We start from the raw sequence: 19,755 nt of genomic DNA, 5'->3' as shown, positions 1-19,755 counted from the left end.
ACCCTGTTTCCACGAAAGGTAACTGCTTCAGCTTTGCTAACTACCATTTCAGCTGAAAACTGAAAGTGGATGTGAACAGACACAAGGATGACATAGCAGATGGGAAATGGGATTTGGGTGCCAAAGATCGGGTTCCCACCTCTAGCATAGACCCACATGTGATGCTGGGCATGACTTTACACCCCTGCAGCAGATGCCAGTACAGCTGATCTGAAGATCTGTTCACAGAACCCAGCACTGAATCAAGATTAATCTGTTCCTGCTTTTGATATCAGTACGTATCTGAGTGCAAGAGTTGTCTCAGGAACAGTGACCGCAGAAGAGCATGCAAGTAACTATTGTCTCCTTGTCCTTTCTGCAGTCTGAAATGCTGTCAATGGCAGCAATAGGCTTGATGGCAAAGAAGAACTTCTGATTTGAAGTTCAGAGATGAGCGGTCAAGCAAAGCATTATGATGCTTTTCAGATTTGCTGAACATGGCAACATCCAGCTTTGACTATTGTTCCCCTTCCACACATTCCTGTTTGCCAGAAAGACTTTCCCCCTTGTTCTCTTTTTATTTTGTTTCCAACATAGCCTTTCATAATGTAATTGTAAAGCTCCTTTGACATCTAAAGGTACTGTGTCAATGAGGTTACTTGAATAGCTGTTCTGTAAACCTCTAGAGTAGAAAAGAAAATAAGTTTCTTTCATAAATAATTTGTTAAGCCACACCCGTGAGTATTCCGGCAGCTGGCATGGAGCCCAGGTACCACTTAAGTGATCTTGGATTGGGCACAGGCAGATTTTAAATAATGCATGCCAACTTCCCACTGCGCTCCATGGACACACTTCATTGTGCTGTAGGTTAGACAGGTCCAAAGTCTTCTCAAAACGTACCTGCCTGCAATCCTCACAAACCACTAAGCAGCTGGCTTGGGGGACCATGCCTGATTCCAGCTTCCAGCAGCGTCCTCTCAGAGGTGGGGACAGGGTATATACCTAACTGCCACCAGAGAATTAAACAAGGTGGGGGAGGAAGGGTTCTCCTCATGCTGGTTATCGAGCTCCTAAACTGAAGCACACCACCACTGCGGTAACAAATTAAGAGTCCACATGAATAATTAGAACAAATCATGCATGACTCAAGCTTAGACTTGCTGCAAACCTTCAGTGAGTGCTTTGGTTCTGTCCTGGAAGCTTTACTGACTGCCCGAGGACAAGGTTAACCAAGCCTGTGTTCACCCTCACACGTATTTCTGTAAGCTGTTTGGCACTTACCTGCACCACTGGCACAGAAAAGTCCGAAAACAGTAATCCTCATTCTGATTTACACCCATTGTGCTGCTGGCAAGGAGAGCTTAAATGGAGAGACAGTTTACAGAATGTTATTATTTGGATCGTTTAGTCTTCATTGATCTAAATATCTCCACATGGTCAAAAGGCGTATTTATATAGGCACAAGATAGGCAAGATGAAGGCTTCAAAGCCAACTGAAAAATAACCTTAGTAGTACAAATTTAATTGTGAAATATTTGTCTTAAATAACTCAGGTATTACAATGACTTCATATTTTGACAGAAACTCGTGCGTGTTTCCTCTATTTGGTCTCTGGTGTGTACTGTGAAACTTTCTAAGGCTCTGAGTTTATGCGCATTGTTACAAGTAAAACTAATAATAATCTAAGCTTAGCTTTAAAGAATCTTTTTATTTTCAAAAGAGGGTGTAAAGAAGAAAAGCAGAAATTTCAATCCTATTTTTATCTGACATTGGCCAATTATAAACCTTGACAACAATGTGGGCTTTTTTCCCAATAAAAGAGTTGTTTTGTAATGAAAGAAAGACAAAAATTGATCACTTTGAAAATATTTAAAAACCAGCTCTCAGCCTGTAATACATTTTTGTTTGTTTTGTTCCTTTTTTAAATAAAACCACATTTATTTATACTTCTCAGACAAGGAGAAACAGGTTTTATTGACCAGACGTCCATTTCTTCTCTTATAAAACAGTTTTGTTTCCACTGAAGTTTGTGTTGCCCTGGAGTTCATCAGAATTTTCGTAAGACCCGGTAACCCTAACAGAGATTTCAGCATTTATCTTCAAAGGGAAATATTCTCTCCTTCCCTTAAATCCTCTTACACAGATCTGTCAGCATAAAAGATTCAATGAAACAAGCTTAGTGACACATTATTTATACAATCTAGGACGAGCCCACTTTTAAGATACTCTTTATTCACTGTTTGGTAGCATGTTCTAAATTGTAAAATGTATGGGGTTTAATGGCATTTATGAGTAACGTTCTAACTCTGCATTTATCTTTTTTGCAGATAACCTAACAGTTTGTGAAACATAACTTGGCTTGCCCTCTAATGACTTTTTCATCATGAGATTCATTTGTTCGTTTTGCATGTGCAAGATTGTACAAACCTAGAAGAACAAAAATCAAGGTTGAAGTAGGAAAAGGCGTTGAAAAATCACAGCAGATGGAACGTGGCTTCATTTCCTGGTAAAAAATCTGTTTGATGGTGCTACAGTTTCTTCATCTGGCAGTAGCTTTCATTTATCTATACCAATTTAGTAATTTATCTAATATTTTTTTAAACAAATTGCACTGTAATTCACTTCTCACATGCGTTTCTCAGCTCCGTTTTTTTCATTTTCTATTCTTTGTATTTTACTTTGTTGGCTGTTTTTCCTGATCCTCATTTGATTACTTCTGCATTCCGTAAGAGAGCAAGAAACTGCCAAGCATTTTAACTTGCCTTCCTCAAAACTTCAAATGAATATGGGTCTATTGCCTGCAGAAAATACCTGCAGAAAAGGAACCTTGGAGAGAATGGACGGCACTTTCTCTTCTACCATCAGGATAGCTTCAATCAGTTGTTGGACATCTGCCCACAGAAGTTTGGCAGACACCAAAGATTGTAACTAGCTTGATTCAAGAGGAAAACGGTTTACTGGAATTAAAAAACTAATTACTTTTCTCAGTTTTCCTCCAGCACAGAGCTGATGGAGATATTCATGACCTAAGCCTACATTTCAGGTTTATTTCTGCATCCCTGGACAGTTTTATAAATTGTACACGTACAGTAGTTGCTACATTTCCATAAAAACTACAAAGAAAAAAGGATCAGAAGTAACTGTAGGTATGGTATAAGATATATTAAAAGTGGAGGAAAAAGCAGGTGGTTAGTCATGTGTGCACTGGGTCAGATATGAACCTCCACTTGCTTTTGTTCCCTTGTCCTCAAGGAGAGGTTTTCAATGCAAGTTTGGGAATGGAATAGGAATCCGACTCATCTTGCCCAGCTTGTTCACAGTGCTATGGACCTCCATGGTCACTTCACAAAGGCAACATCTCACTTACACACACATAAGCCTCTTTTCATCAGCCTGTGCAGTGGGAGGTTAAACTGCATGTACGTATGCACAGGACTGAACTGCCCTCGCTGTAGCAGGAATATCGAAAGGAGGCTTTGGTGTGCTTGGGCGCCGTGCTGACACTGTGTATGGTCTTTACGTACGAGGTAATAACGTTGTAATAGGTAAAATACAGTAAATACGCTCATGTTAGAAAAGTGTTGATGGGGGTATGTTTCACTGCTGAAATGTGGAGATTCCTCATCTTCTACATAGGAACGAGCAGAAAAGACAGGCCAGTCTTGGGAACCCAGACCTATATAGCTGTTTTCAGTAGAGGCATCCCTCTTGCTTCCAGGAGAACCAGGACACTACACAACTAGTGAAGTCTTACTCTGTCCCTTTTGTAGGGTAAAAATGACCCCTGGATCCTGGAAATCTCCAGCATCAACCCCGCACCGCTTCGTATGAGCATCTGTTACTATTAGCAAGAAAGTACCATGGCACTAGAAAAAATAAACAGTGCGCTTGTTTAATTAAGGTTAAGATACACGCGCTCCTGTTACATCTTTGTTTTGTTGTGTGGGTATACTTTGTTTGTGAGAACTTAAACAATGAGATACTCTGCTAAGTGTGAGAGTTACGCTGTTCATTCCAAAGCTGTCGCTGTGCAACCTCTTCTTAGAGGAACTTTCTCAGACATAATTGTTCAAAGGAGTTTTTCAAAAGAATCCAGAACAAACAGTTCTCTCCTAGATCACCCCTTGAGTAAAGATCTCCTACAGCAAAACTGTCTGCTGAAGTTATTTAACTCTGTTAAATAAGGTAGTTACATACTTGAGAAAGTGAGTGGAGGGATGAGCTCTGCCTGAACTGATGTGTATGCAGTAAGCTATGGCATCTGAGGCTGAATGATGATGTGAAGCTCTTTTTCTCTTGCCAGAAAGGCTAACATTTCCATTCCATCTTCTCTTGGATGACATTGCCAGGTGTGAGATTAAATAGTTCTGCTGCAGTGCAGAAATTGGTCTGAAATGGGAAGCAGTAGTTGTAGGGCAAGCAACATAAATGAACTGGAACCTGCAGCATAACCAGAAAATTGTCCCCAGTTCTGCATTAGGATTAAGAAGCAGTGCCTATAGCTTGGTACTTCATGGGTCAATGTCAGAGTTGGACATGGAGCTGTACAACCATGCTATTTGAAAATTTCCACTATACACCAACATCACATTAGCTTTTTTGGATGCCCATGCCACGTTGGAAGCTAGTATATGGCTGATTACCCACCATGTCCTTCAGCTTCTCTTCCTCTGAGTTCCGCATCTTGTTTATTCATTCCCAGTATCCATACTGATTCAGATCACTGAATTTCATCGTTCCTCCCTGTCATCACTTTATTTTTTTATCTTCTGTGAACTGTGCTAATTTTTCTTTGAGCCCCTTGATGAAAATGTTAAATAGCAAAGTGTCAACGATCTAAAATTGCTGCGTTCACCTACCTAATATGTAGTTACAGAGGGGCCAGGACCAGACTCTCCTCAGAGGAGCACAGTGAAAGGAGGAGAGGCAACAGCCACAGGCTGCAGCACGAGAAATTCCGATAGACACCAACAAAGAAAGTTTTACAGGTCAAAGCCTGGAAGGGGCTGCTGGAGATGTGTGTGTGTGTGTGTGTGTATATATATATATATATGTATAAATATTTATGCTTTATCTCCGCCCTGCACTCCTAGGTGGCTTGCAGACATGCTTCCAGTTGTATGCTAAGAGGTTAACCGTGCCTTACAGATAAATTGCCATTTGGTGGTATTTATTTCTTCCCGTCGACTACAAAAGCAGTCATAGTTCAAAAGCGGGCATCGAGTGCGCAGAGGTTTAAAGTTACTCTACTGGGCTCTGTCCCTCAGGTTCTTGCCGTGGAGGTTGTACTTTTCGGGCTGTATGGCTGAGGATGGCTCTGGGCTCCACCGTCTTCATCCCACCAGTCCCCACCATGGGCACTTGCTGAAAGAACCGGGCTCCACCTGGAGACAGGAAAAAGTAACGTCGGCCTAATTCAATGCCCACAGCTCTTGCGTTGTTGAAGGGGAGCTGAGAGACCACACCTAGTAGTTGCCTACAGCTGAAATCTCCCCTCACCACAGTAGGACATAGAAGAGCCTTTCCTAGGAGCAAGACTGGGGTTTAACGCAACTCCGAATTTCGGGTGCAGAGTGCAGCCTCCCGGCAGCCCGCCGAGGACTCCTCTGCGCCAGCAGCGCCCAGGCAGGGACCTGATGTCCATCTCCTCCTCTGAAATGCCAGCTTCCCCCTCCTGAACCTCAAAGCAGCGTCCACCGCACACCAGAGCTTGTTCCATGGCCACCAGCAGGTCTCAGTAATCCCCATGGAAACTGTCCGAGGGGCGAGCTTACTTCTGTCACACCAAAACCAGATACTGATGTATGTAGGGAGCCAGTGCTGGTGGGAGGGGGCTGCGGGGCGGCCTCTGTGAGGAGAGGCCGGGACTGTCCTGTGCCGGACACAGCCAGTTCCAGCCGGTTCCAGCCGGTTCCAACCGACCCCCTGCAGGGCACAGCTGAGCCCCACAGCCACAGTGGGGGCACCTTGGGGGAAATGCCTTTAAGAAGGGGCAAAACACCGCGTGGCAGAGTGTGAGGGAAAAACAGTGGGAGAAACAGCGCCCTGATCACCAAGAGGAAAAGGAGGTAAAGGGTTCCGGAACGAAGGAGGAGAGTTGAGCCTAGAAAGAAGAGCGGTGGGAGGAATCATAGAAAGGTATGGGTTGGAAGGGACCTTAAAGATCATCCAGTTCCAACCCCCCTGCCCTGGGCAGGGACACCTCCCACTAGACCAGGCTGCTCAAAGCCCCATCCAGCCTGGCCTTGAACACTTCCAGGGATGGGGCACCCACAAGTTCTCTGGGCAACCTGTTCCAGTGCCTCACCACCCTCACAGTGAAAAATTTCTTCCTGATCTAAATCTACCCTCTTCCAGTTTGAAGCCACTACCTTCTATCCTATCACTACATGCCCTTGGAAAAAGTCCCTCCCCATCTCTCCTGTAGGCTCCCTTTAGGTACTGGAAGGCCGCTATAAGGTCTCCCCGGAGCCTTCTCTTCTCCAGGCTGAACAACCCCAACTCTCTCAGCCTGTCCTCATAGCAGAGGTGCTCCAGCCCTCTGATCATCTTCATGGTGTTTAGGAAGGTGTTTCCTCATATTTTGGAGAAAAAGTTCACTTAGCAAAGGAATTAAGACCAACAACTACAGGGTTTTCCAAATTTTCATATTAAACCAATCTGATTAAAGCGAGGACTAAATTGTAATTGCAATTGACATTAGGAAGGCAGGTGACAGATAAGCCAGCGTACAAACTTTGTATTCCTGGCAATGAGGGAAAAGTATTCGTAGTGCCGAGAACTTCAGTCGTGCTGAAGCTGGGGAAATTGATGAGCTCTCAAGCGGGCAACTCATTCATCAAGCAGCAGACGAGTGTACGCACTGCATTCCAAGGTCAAGTAGCATCTTATTTCACAACCCACAGCTAACAGAGGAATTAAACAATGCCATTAGGGATTGAGCACAAGTATTTTCTTGTAAACTATATCATCAATATAGAACTATAAATAACAGATATTAAACCCCAAGATAACATCCTACAGAGCAGCTTTTCAAAGCGTAAGTGCCATTTATCAAAGTGATTAAAAACATTTGAAATTCCTTTGTCAAGTCATCTGCTGAAACCAGAGATTAAAAATAAAAAAAAAAAAAGGAAAAGAAATAACATCTTTAGTTTGGCAGGTATTATACCACCAGGTTTGTGTGATGGTTTACTACCTCTCCTTCACATCTCCCTTCTCTGGTTTATAAAATGCAAATGGAATGCCTTTGCATGAGGCATATGGGTTAACACGGATCCCCTTCATATCAAGTATAAAGAATTTATCCTCCAAGAAAAGAAAAAATGAAGTTTGCAAGCCTCAGCTTTCATTCATGACACAACATGACATGACCACATAAAATGTTTATTTGATTATAAAAGATATTCTAGATATGCAGTTACACAAAAATGCCATTTGCCAGTCAATTTGTTTCCTAATTCAGTCATTAAAGTGCAGCTTAGTTATAAAGGCACAATGCTGACATTTCAGACAAGTCAGGAACGTCCAATAGAACTGGCAAGAGAAACACCTCCTACTTTCTTTAAAGAACACTTCTTTCATTTGTCTACAGTGATATTAAAACCAATAAAGGCCTGAATTGGAAGCAATCATCATACAAAAATCTCATCTGGATTTCAGAAGGAAGTCCTCAGAAGTAGCAGAACATGCTGAAGCTGTCAATCAGCAACTCACATTTCTTTCTTTTTCACTCTTCCAAAAAGTCTCCAGGAAGACAGTATGCTTCCTGCCATTTCACTTGCTTAAAATTACCAGAAAAATCTCAAGAAGAGTGAAGGCAAAATATAGGCTAGTAGTGAAGCAGTATAAAAGATACCTGCCTACTGTATTTTATAGAAGAGAACACGAGATACTGCCCATTGAAACTCCTTTCGAACACCCCTTCACCTTCTCTCTGAAGTGTAATTATACATGTGCAATCTGATAGTTCTCTTAAACCGAGCAACAGCTGTTGTTTTAGCCAGGCACACTAATTGGCTTTCATGTCGTAAAGCATGCGGAGAACTCTCCTCACAGTCTCCACGTATTTATCGTCAGGAACAGGTTTTCTCTGGCTTCCTGGCTGTAGAAATTTCTTGATTGTGGGGATGCTGCTTATCCTTGCTTTAAATGCCTAAAAGGTAAACAGTAAGTACATGGTAATTAAAGAATAGAAAGTAACACAGGAAAAAACAATTTTACTGATTTGTGTAACATCCTTTAACAAGTTGTATGTGGAGGCAAGACAGGAAATAGTTTTAGCCATGGATTAGTTTTACTGCCCCTCATTCCAACCTTGTTATTTTAAACAGTAATAAAACAGCCCTCTGTCTTGTATTGATATGGGATGAAGTGAAAACAGTTATCTGTGATTTCAGATGTGTACTTTACTCCAATCACTTCTTGGGATCCAGAAAATATCTTCTCTTTAAAGGTATCACAGAACTGGTGAGAGGAAGGGAAAGAAAAGGGAAGGGTGGACTTCTTTGGATCTGTACAGGGATTACTCCAAAAACTAATAGATTCTCTAGATGAAACATGTTACGAGGCTCTTCCTAGAGCAAGAAGAGCATGACTACAATGAAAGAGGAGTGACAAATGCTCTTTTTGTGGAATTATCTACACACAACAGACTGTGAAACATCATTTATCACATTTCCAGCCATATGAGTGTATTTTTAATGTAAGGTACCTGTAACCGAGGAAAACCTGTGAGCACATCTGACTTCTTCTCTTCTACCATTAAAATGGCTTCCAGAAGATGAACATCTGCCCAGCTAAAATTGTTGCCAACAAGAAAGTCCTGCCCATGGTCTTTCAAAACCTAGAAGTGTCATAAATGAAAACACTCAGATATGGATAGCCAGCTGAGGTTGATGTTTTCAAAACGCATAGGCACGCCTTCTTTGACAATAGTTACTGCCCCCTCTTCTGTTCACCTTTCTCTCCCATGCAACTGGGGATACGGGCCTGGTGCCTGCAGTCACTGATCATTTTATAGGATATATATGAGTAGTTCTCATGGTGGCAATCTAGAATCCCAGGGCTTCTCTTACCCATCCCTCCTTCCTATAGCCCTAGGTAACCCTGCATTCTGGACTACAGGGCTAGATGCCACCTTGGTATTCAGTCCTTTCCAGCCTTATAAATCTTGAATTTTTCTGTATGTAGTTACAGCTTCAGTGGGAAAATAAAGAATGTAAGAGATGTGATCAGCCTAAAGCAATGGGGCTAGGATGCAACAAGTGGCATCTAGGGTAGAATGAACTCTGACAGCCATCTATAGGAGAGCTGGTCTTTTAAGTGGGAAACTGTCTTCCCTCTAGCCTTTAAAACAGAAGAGCAGCTATTTCTGGCAGATCATCCTGTTTGCGTATATCAATTTTGCATTAAAAGCACTCTTGGGTTCTGTCTCTCAAAGGATCAGTTAGAGAAACACCAAGATTCCAGTATGGCCTATGCAGCAGACCACTCAGACTAGAAGACAGCAGTAATAGCTGTGTATTACTGTGGTTCAAAAAAAAAACCACATAGAGGTATTTAAAATGTTAAACAAAGCTGACCAAAGCTGTGCTAAAACGGCATTGCCTTCACAATGCAAATTACACAGTTTCATTTCCCCTAAAAACAGGAGGTTGCTATTTTAACTGTATATAGCTATGTTTACACGTTCACTGGTTCATAACACTTTCAAGCCAAAGGGGGATACTTGGACTCTTCAGCCTGAATGTTGATGCTGCTCAGACAATGAAATCTCACTTAGGAATTTCTGCCTTTAACCCACCCCAACTTGTCTCATACTGCCCTGACCTCCCTCTCATCTCTCCAGGCCTGCAGACAGTATGATGTTCTGGTGTTGCAGTAAAATCCATATCAACTAGAAAAATAAAATGTAACGTAATCGAAGCAAGCAAGGAACCTCCTGCTGCTGCTAAAAGTCATCTATACAGCCCCAACCATATTTCATTAATTATAGAGAAATATGTGATAATCAGTGTATAAAAAGGCAAATTTTTGAAACTAAGGTGTGCTCCCTTGGGGCAAGCGCCCCATTTCTATGCATTAATGGAATAAAGTTGGAAATACCTCTTCTCTGTTTATTATTGGCCTGCACACCGGGCAAAGAACCTAGTTTTGGGACAATACTGGTTTAAAGTACTGCACTGACACCTTTCTGTTTCTTCTGCTTTTGGTAAAATACCCAGTATTCCCATTATTATCATTCCAGAACAATGGAAGGAAATGATTCTCTTACACACCTTTTCATATGCTGGGAAATACCTGCTTGTTGCCTTTTCAACTATAAAGGCACGTTGTTTCTCTTTATCCTCAGCTGATAAGAATGGGAATATCAAAATGAAGCCCATAAGGTCATCAGTTCCTCCAACATACATATCAATCCTTAAAACCAAAGCAAACAAAAACCTTAAATAAGAAGGCACCTTCATAAGCAAAGTTTTCTTAATTTGTGTTGTGATAGTAAAAGTTGAATTTCCCACCCCCTTCATGAAAATTATTTTTGCAGTTAAAAAAGAAACATCACAGTGTGAGGCTCACTCATATTTGTAGTGTTGTTGTCACTTTACTTGCCTCATTGTGCAGGATTAAACAGGATTGTACAGAGGTTAAAAGAGTTTAACTTCGGTGTTACAGATCACTTCAGAATCACCAAAGAAACGCTCAGCACCCCAAGAAGAGTCCTCCCCAACCGGCTGAGTTGTCTGGATGTATCCCACCTCCAGGGTTTCACCTGAGTTCCAAGTGGTGCCAAACAGATTAATAATGCGGTTGGAAACCTGAAGTGTACCAGGTTCTGCATTTAGCTAAATTATTAGTACAGCAGTTCTTCAGATCATCCCTTTTACTCATTTTTCCAGAGCTCTGACAGCAGGTTTTGTACTGTAGACAAGACTCAAATTTAAATTAAGTCCTCATGAATATGATTAAAATATCTGGTAAAATAGTCTATCAGTCTTCTAACCATCCTGTGTTGTCAGAGATTTGAGTTCCTGCTGTGCAATAAAACTAACCATAGTTTTTGTTGTCAGGCAACAGCTTCTCAAAAAAGCCTCTGTAAGAATTAAACATGATACGTGCAATAAGAAGCTATCAGATATTCCTGCAAGCCTTAATGTACACCAGCGTCTTGCCTGCATCTATCCAGTCTTCCAAAACTGCACTTCCACGCTCTACAAGACCAGCTATCCAAAGTACTTAGACCTGGAGCTAATCACAGCAAGCCTTCCTCGAAACTCTCGTTCTTCCTTCCCCCTGCCCAAGAACAAATCAACAAATATACTTCATGTATGTTTGCTGGTAAAACAGCAGGAATAGGCTTCAGGCTAACTCTAAAACTCGATGGAATAGAACTCTGTTTGAAGAAGGAGGTATGCCAGGAATGCAAGCTGCAGGATGTGATGGCTTGTTAACTACATAAAGAAGTTGATAAGCTACGACTGAGGCTCCTGTCTGAACATTCATTCTGTTTGTTACTTCCCTGAACCTCCTTCAGCCAATTCATCCAACCATTCACACCGTTTAATGGCAGTTTATTGTGAAGTGTCTATGAAAGTTAGATGCTTTACTAGTTGACCTTTAGTTTTTCTTCTTTTGAAAAAACAATAGGAAACGAACATTTAAAAGCTCCATATTGAGATAGCCAAATCATACTTTCTTCCCTCACATAGACACAACATCAAGACCTGGATTTAATTTCACATGATACCTGAAGTTTTTACAACAGCCCTTAGCTGTTCCTTCGCCAACTCCCAAAGACCTAAACCATGCACTTTTTACAGTGCTGTGAAGCATCATGCAATCATAGACAACATCAACCACAGATCTAATTTTGCAGTCAAAAGTTAAAAATTAACCATTGCTTTCCAAAAAGCTTTCTGTTTACAAAAGTAGTTCAACATTTGTATGTCAGTCACCTCTCGAATACTTGTGACGACCTGTATTAATCTTTTACTCAAGCACAATAAACCTCTGCCTCAAATAATTTTATGTAAAAAAAATCGAATTAGAGCAAAACCGTTGGCTTGCATCTAACTGTGGCCTGTCAGGCTCTCTGCAAGTTGTGTGTCACTGAGGCACACAGGTGATTCTCTGGGTGTGCAAGTGTGCAATTAGTTCTAGATGGATCTGAGCTACTATAATAAATTCACAAGTAGTAATACTGTTACAGTACAGGGCTCTCTCCTTCAGGTCCTTCCCGTAGAGGTTGTACTTTGCTGCTATGTAGCTGAGGATGGCTCTGGTCTGCACCATCTTCATCCCATCGATCTCCACCATGGGCACCTGCTGAAATAGCAGGGATCCATCTAAAGGGAAAGCCACACATTATTCCACTGGCTCTAGTAACTCCACGTCTTGGAGATTTCTTCTTGTCTTCCGAAGATCATTACTTTTATCGTGAGCTTGCTGTGGGTAGTCATTATATTAAACTGGAGTTCTTCCATGCAAACAACAAATTACAGTGGTGCAGACAAACTGCAGAACACAATTATTGTGGATTAACATCCTTGCTTTAAAAAAATTTCACTGAAATTGCAGTCAGGACTGTGTACAGCAGCTTTTATGCTGAAACTGAATTACAGTGGAGACAATCACACTAAACATACAAACTGAATAAAAAGTGTCTAATTCTAAATAAATTTTAAAAATTACGTTCCATTATTTAAAACACGGTTGAAGCAAATGTCAGATTCCAAAATTCCTCTCTTATAACCAGTATCTTAAGCTAAATCAGGACATTCAATGAAGTTTTAGGATATGCTTTTTCAAGTTAGTGAAGCTCAGGGTAAGTTTGTGGGACCAGGTGGGACACGTAGATAAATGGAGAACACAACAACCCAGAGGCCTGGGAAACTCTGGGTTGGAGAGACATCCACTTTTCAATTGCATGTGCCCACATATGGCAAAAAAATCTGCCTCTGCAGCTGTTCACAGCTCTCAGTTTTACTCCCCTCTCTGCTGTGTGGAAAGCAAGTCCCACACAGCCTTCAAAGTCTTCTCTTCACGCATCTTCTCTGAGACTAAGTAAAGTCTGGTCACACTTTTCTTGAGGTTTCACTTGGACTTACCTTGCAGGAGTTTCTCATACTGCTCTTGGGTTTCCAAAAACTCTTCTTCAAACTGACAAAAAAGAACGAGGGAGAAGAGGAAATTAGTGTCTTTTCACATTTCTAGAACAGATAATTTTTTTAAACATCATAAAAGGAAGAGAATATACATCATAGTTCCTTCCATGCCAGATATGGCTCTTAAGGGAGAAAATACGAAGGACAAAACCTCTTGGACTGTCATATTTGACAAATGCTGCTAAAGGCAACGCTAGCAGAAAATCAGGCAATAAGAACTGGAGTGAGGATGGTTTGTTTGGTATTGCACAGGCAATTTAATGTGAGACAGTCGACAATACAGATTAGGCTGTCCTTAAAATGCTTTCTGGTATGTGGAAAAAGTCTCGGCTGTGGGATATTGTGATTTGGGAGCTAGACAGGAACAAATTCTTAGAAAGTTAAAACAAAGCTTTTACAAAATAATGTAAAAGTATTGTGCGCAGTGGGAAGTTTAGTACAGAAGCATGTTTAGGACACCTAAAGATTAACTTAATCACTAGACAAGAAACAAAAAGATACAGAACTGCCTGGAATACTGAGTCCAGCTCTGGAGCCCTCACACAAGAAGGACATGAACCTGTCGGAGCGGGTCCAGAGGAGGGCCACAAAAATGATCAGAGGGCTGGAGCACCTCTGCCATGAGGGCAGGCTGAGAGAGTTGGGGTTGTTCAGCCTGGAGAAGAGAAGGCTCCGGGGAGACCTTATTGTGGCCTTTCAGTACTTAAAGGGGGCCTACAGGAAAGATGGGGACAAACTTTTTGCAGGGCCTGTTGTGATAGGACAAGGGGCAATGGTTTTAAACTAAAAGAGGGAAGATTTAGACTAGATATAAGGGAGAAATGTTTTACAATGAGGGTGGTGAGACACTGGAAGAGGCTTCCCAGAGAGGTGGCAGATGCCACATCCCTGGAAGCATTCAAGATCAGGTTGGACGGGGCTCTGAGCAACCTGATCTAGTTGAAGATGTCCCTGTTCACTGCAGGGGGGTTGGACTAGATGACCTTTAAAGGTCCCTTCCAACCCAAACTATTTTATGATTCCATGATTCTATAAAAGAGGACACTTGGAGCAACCACTTGTCCTTTTTGTCCTCAAACTGAATTATCACTTTATCACTAAGACACATAGAGAATGAATTAGTAATTTATATTTCATAAAAAAAAAAAGAGTGATGTCTTGCTTCTCTGGTTTATCCAAATATTTTTCTTCCTGCTCTGAGATTTCTAACTTCCCAACACATGTAGGTCAGTTTGCTCACTTCGCCCTGTTACGTCTCATCTAAATGATGCAATTAAGACAAAATATATTTTGTGCTATAGCTTATTGTGAAGGATGCAGCCAGTGGAGTGAAAGATGAAATAAGAACCTGTGTGAGCATCCAACTGAAAACAGAAAGACTAGAGAAAGCAAATTCATTGCTGTTTTACTTGGCACAGACAACACTTGTTACGCCAGGAATGCATCTATCATTCAGCAGAGCAGCTCTGGGTCAGTAATCGAATGCTTAATTAAGCATTACGCATGCTTGCATTAAGCAAGAAACTGGTTTACAGTGTCATTGCTCAGAAGACATGTAACTTGAAGCCATACTTTTCTCTAGCTAAAGTAAGAGTGTTTAATTACACTGAATAGCCAATGCTCATTTATTATTGCATCCTGGGATGTCCTTTCTTTTTTCGTTAATAACCTGTGATCTGCCTCAAAGACAAGTTTACCAAAGTGCAGCTTAAAGTTAAAAACCCTAAAACAAACCTCGACCCCAGCTGCAGCTAACAACCAGCGAATCGACTCCATCTTGCCTCTTCCATCAAAGTAGTAAAGTTTCGGTTTTCCAGACATGACTTCAAACTTCCAGTTACCTAAAATAGTTATGAAAGATATAAAGTTAATAATGATAGAAAAATCTGATGTCAGCTGGAATAATGGTTCACAGGTAACTCACATGACAAAAATTTGTTAATTTCTGACTAAACATTTCAGAAATGTTTCAGTCTGAACTGATTTGGTTTTACTGCTGCAAAGTCAAGTCACAGCATTTCATAGTCTTTTCATTTCCTGGGAATTCAGGAAAAGTAAGCATGAAGTTGCTGAGTAGGAGATAACAGAAAAAAAAATAGTCACCACTAAGGAAATCCTTAAAACTTTTTAAAAAAAAGTAAGTTTTAGCACTAAAGTTACTCAATCACCACTGAAAGCCAAGTTTTGATCAAAGGAGAGAGAGGCAGTAGACAGGCTTTTCAAATCTGGCTGTCCTTTTATCAAAGAATGCCAAAGGTATCTAAACATTAATTCTATGTATATTTAGTGAAGAATGAGAACGTATTTTCAAAGTCTCTCACTTTTTGTTCTAGCTGTGGTGATCCAGGGTAAATATGTGATCCAGACTCAGTAGAAACTTCAAAAGAATGACCAGTTTCTTCTGTAATAATCCAGATTAAAATACAAAGATTCAGACTGCTGCACTACTTATGCTTCTACTGGTCGCATATCTTTCTATTAATAAACCCCATTGCTAAGCAAACCTTTATAGACTTTTCAGTTGATCAAACACACCATGCTTTGCAAGCAGCATTTAGTTCTTGAACGGCTTCATAAACAAGGCTATTAATTGTTATTTTTTGAATAGATTAGTGTTTAGGTCTCAGCAGGAATTGGATTCCACTGTAAAGCCATAAACCAGGGGAGCATCAAATTTCATCATACTGGCATTTCACATGCAGAATTCCATAATAGCAGCTCCTTGCTGTTTTCCCTCTGTAGGGAGATTTCTTGTCATGCCAATCCACAACTCACGTAATCCTGGAAAAGAGCCTGTTGGCACGCAAACAATAACCTCCAGTTCTCAGTGTTGCAAAAGCTCCTTCATAAGCGGAGGGGGAAAAAAAAACCAAACCACCACCTTTGAAAGACTTTGAGCACATGCGAGGCGAGCGATCTGCTTGTTAGCCAACAGGCACGAAAATAGAACACAAAATACAAGACTGCATCTGAACACGGGAATTGAAACGAGCCAGGTTAATCGGCCCTTCATGCCTGTTTAGGGGCCTCTGTTTCTTCTTAGGAAGTCACTGGGAACTCAAACATTGCTGAGCAGTGTCTATACTGCTAATAAAAAGACTGAAGAGGAAGAAAAAAAGACTAACAGAAAGTATCAGTGTGAACTTCGTGAAAGAACAGAATGAAATGGGAGTTGCTTGTAATACAGCTAAATTCACAGAAGAAAAAAAAAAAGCCAAAGGTGACTTTTAACTTGAAGTTTAAAAAAATTAAAGAATTATTTTTAAAATTAGAAAAATAAAAAAAAATTAAAGAAACAGAAGAGTCACTTTTGTTCAGTGCACCTTCCTAAGACGTGCTCCTAGCAAGCCAACTGACATGTCACAGGAGACAAGGAAGTCACTGTTGCCAAGCACACATCAATGAGCAACGGCAACTGGAAGGTAAAGATGTGGTGGACGCTCGTCTTGTAATTACAGGGGGATCGACAAGCTTTGAAGCAAGCTGTAGTGTTCTGGCTCCTAAGACTGAGCCTGCCATGCAATATTGGAAGACAAAGTCCAACTTGTGAACTGAAATCTGATGGAAGGAGAGTGCCCTGGGGATGGGCAAAGGGCTTCTCCCTTCCCCGCTCTTCTCACCACAAGTAAAGGAGGGAAAACGGCAATTTGCAGCCAGGAGCCGCAACAGCAGGTTGCTGGTCGTTGCCCTCAACCTGGTATCTCAACAGCAAAAGGGACTTGGGGAAAAAAAGGATGTGAATTTACTCCCTTGTTGTGATTTACGAAGACCACTTGGACTAACAGAGGGGAAGAGGGAACATGAGTATCTGTGCAAGAAGTCATCGCTCCCATGCTAGCCACACAGATCAGAAGAACACTGGTGAAAAGGGCACACACCTGGCATGACCTGTGGATAACAGAATTGTCTTGGTTGGAAGAGACCCTTCAGATCAAGTCCAACCATCGACCTTAAACTGACAAAAACCATCACTAAACCAAGTCGCTAAGCACCACGTCTACCTGTCTTTTAAATACCTCCAGGGATGGTCATTCCACCACTTCCCTGGGCAGCCTGTTCCAGTGTTTGATAACCCTTCTGGTGAAGAAATTTTTCCTAATATCCAGTCTAAACCTCCCTCGGTGCAACTTAAGGCCGTTTCCTCTTGTCCTATCGCCTGTTACTTGGGAGAAGAGACCGACCCCCATCTCTCTACAACCTCCTTTCAGGTAGTCGTAGAGAGTGATGAGGTCTCCCCTCAGCCTCCTTTTCTCCAGACTAAACAACCCCAGCTCCCTCAGCCGCTCCTCAGAAGACTTGTTTTCCAGACCCCTCACCAGCTTTGTTGCCCTTTTCTGAACCTGCTCCAGCACCTCAATGTCTTTTTTGTGGTAAGGGGCCCAAAACTGGACACAGTACTTGAGGTGGGGCCTCACCAGTACCGAGTATGGGCATTGTTTTCACTGCTTGGGCTCAGCAGCCCTCAGCCCAACAGCGGCTGCTCTTGTCTATGTAATATCTTTCATCGGGTAACACCAACCAGGGGCCAAAGTCCCCTACACAGCGTATGGCCGGCAGCAGCCTCCCAGGCCACCATCTCCAACCCCTTCCATTCGCGACAAGTTCTTTGTAGACAGGAGATGAAGAGCAGTTCGTGCTATTAAGCAGGAGGCCATCACGCTGATAAGCTGGCGGCGAGGGGAGGGCTTGGAGGCAAAGAGCAGGACGGAGCGAGCTCGCGTGATGAGCAAGGCTGGCGTACGCGCTTCAGTACGAACGCTGGTTAATTACAGGGGTGACCAGGGAGGTCCCCACCAGACACCCGAGTGGCCAACTGAACCCAGCACGGCACCCACCCCCGCCGCCCCGAGCCAGAGGACACCCGGGTGGCGATGGGAGAAATCACAGAAACCCCCGTTAGTCACACACCGCACAGAACGCGAATAATAATAAGCAAAGAAACAAACACGGCTTTTCACTGGCGAGGCAGCAGCGCTTCCCCCCGCAGACCCCGGCGGGCCACCACCGGCCCGTGGCTGGCTGCTGGGCCGGGCCGGGCCGGGCCGGGCCGGGCCGAGGAACACCCACCAGCCGCGCCAGCAGCCACGGTCGCCAGCTCGTCACCGCCCCACCTCCCGCCTCAGCGCTACGAGGCGGTGACGAAGCGGGACACTCACCAATAGGAAGCCCCTACTCTGCATATTTCGCAAAGACTTCTGGGAGGAAAATGGAACGGTAAAATAAACGGTAAGAAATGTTTATCTCTTTTATTCCGAAACGCTTTGTCATCGCACACAGTGCTTCCGCAGCGGCTGTCACTGCATTTTCAGCCTCGATCGTGTCGTCATGAGGGCAATGTGGTCAGATTTCTGAGCCTTATATACCGTCGCGGCTGGGTATGATTTTCGGATGTGAGGGCGATCTGGCTGCGACATCTGTCACCCCATTGATCGCCAGGGTTGATTCGGCTGATCTGGCTGGCTAGGCGGGTGTCCCCTTCCTCCCTCACCGATCCATGTGCGTCCCTCCCGAAGCTGCGCGCTCGGTCGAAGAGGACGACCTTCCCCGATAGAGACGTACCGTTCATCGGTCAAGGGTATACGGTAGCTGCGCTCCCCTGCTAGAACCTCCAAACAAGCTCAAGGTCCATTTGTAGGAGAACGTAGGGTAGTCAAGCTTCCAAGACTGCAGACACATCCAAGTGAGGCACTGCATGGGGCAGTCTGCCATTGTTTTGTGCCTCTTTCAAACCTCAGATACTCCCGTTCTTTATTCACACTGCAGTACAGGGCTAAGGGTGCACCAGGAATTCCAATTAATTTCGATTTCCACCCCCATGCTCAGTTCAATGCTTCTCCCATCCCCTACAACCCTTGAGCTCCTCACCTTGCACACACACACCAGTTACAATCCAGCACCTTCACACTTGTATTTTTATCACCTGTACAATTCATGCTACACTTGCTTGAGCAGTTAGAAAAAGGCCTGGGTTTGTCAGTTACTGTCTTTACCTTCTACAGCCTTGAAAGCAGGGCAAGAAGGCTGAGGTGACAGAGTGAGAGAAGACAGAGAGGGAAGGTATTTTAGGTGGAAGGGACCTACAGTGATCATCCAGTCCCCCTGCCTGTCCTTCTTCCAAGGTGTTACACATCTTCCCTAAGGGTGGTGAGGCACTGGAACAGGTTGCCCAGGGCAGTTAGGGATTCTCCATCCCTGGAAGTGTTCAAGGCCAGGCTGGATGGGGCTTTGAGCAGCCTGGTCTAGTGGGAGGTGTCCCTGCCCAGGGCAGGGGGGTGGGAACTAGATGATCTTTAAGGGCCCTTCCAACCCAACCCATTCTGTGATTCTGTTCTAATTCAGCATTGCAGTTAGTTTCAGAGGAGTTGATGTCCATGGACCAAACCAGTTTTACACAAGCAGAACACCATACATCGCAGAATTTAGGTGCTGAGGCTCAAATCACACAGCCAAGGCACTTGCAGAAAGAACACAGCTGGTAGGAGGCTGTACCCCTCCGAGAAGGCACCAAACATAAGGCTTATTTTAAAAACACACCCCACAACTAAACAAACCAACCCCAAACTGAAGTGCTTTTATTAGAAACTGAATAAAAGATCGAGACTCTAGTCAGTCA

The 19,755-nt window shown here is 43.0% G+C and overlaps 1 protein-coding gene across 6 annotated transcripts; it reads right to left on the bottom strand.

The window, feature by feature from the left end:
• Positions 1-7,344: 7,344 nt before the first annotated feature.
• Positions 7,345-18,233, bottom strand: LOC128906573 (glutathione S-transferase 3). 6 transcript variants are annotated; one of them, XM_054193973.1, is made up of 8 exons: positions 18,089-18,233; positions 15,464-15,543; positions 14,877-14,983; positions 13,086-13,137; positions 12,191-12,323; positions 10,260-10,401; positions 8,693-8,824; positions 7,345-8,134 (listed from the first exon to the last, which is right to left on the bottom strand). In XM_054193973.1, exons 3-8 carry the CDS (start codon positions 14,961-14,963, stop codon positions 7,991-7,993), a joined length of 690 nt encoding a protein of 229 aa, XP_054049948.1. In that variant the 5' UTR covers positions 14,964-14,983; positions 15,464-15,543; positions 18,089-18,233; the 3' UTR covers positions 7,345-7,990. The 6 variants fall into 6 exon arrangements, with proteins under 6 accessions (XP_054049948.1, XP_054049951.1, XP_054049950.1 ...); XM_054193976.1 differs by having other exon boundaries at positions 18,210-18,227; XM_054193975.1 differs by lacking the exon at positions 18,089-18,233 and adding an exon at positions 15,918-16,054.
• Between the last annotated feature and the right edge of the window lie 1,522 nt (positions 18,234-19,755).

The sequence above is a fragment of the Rissa tridactyla genome, chromosome 3 (genome assembly GCF_028500815.1).
Source record: "Rissa tridactyla isolate bRisTri1 chromosome 3, bRisTri1.patW.cur.20221130, whole genome shotgun sequence".
Taxonomy (NCBI): Eukaryota; Metazoa; Chordata; class Aves; order Charadriiformes; family Laridae; genus Rissa; species Rissa tridactyla.
Note: the sequence above shows the minus strand (reverse complement) of the source record. Positions and strands in the feature narration are given on the sequence as shown.

Coding starts and splice junctions, on each gene's coding strand:
- LOC128906573 (XM_054193973.1), bottom strand. CDS start 14,963: ATGTCTGGAAAACCGAAACTTTACTACTTTGATGGAAGAGGCAAGATG. Junction 13,138..14,876: donor TAGCTGCAGCTGGGGTCGAG/GTTTGTTTTAGG, acceptor CTTTTTTGTCAG/TTTGAAGAAGAGTTTTTGGA. Junction 8,135..8,692: donor CAGGTTTTCCTCGGTTACAG/GTACCTTACATT, acceptor TTTACCTTTTAG/GCATTTAAAGCAAGGATAAG.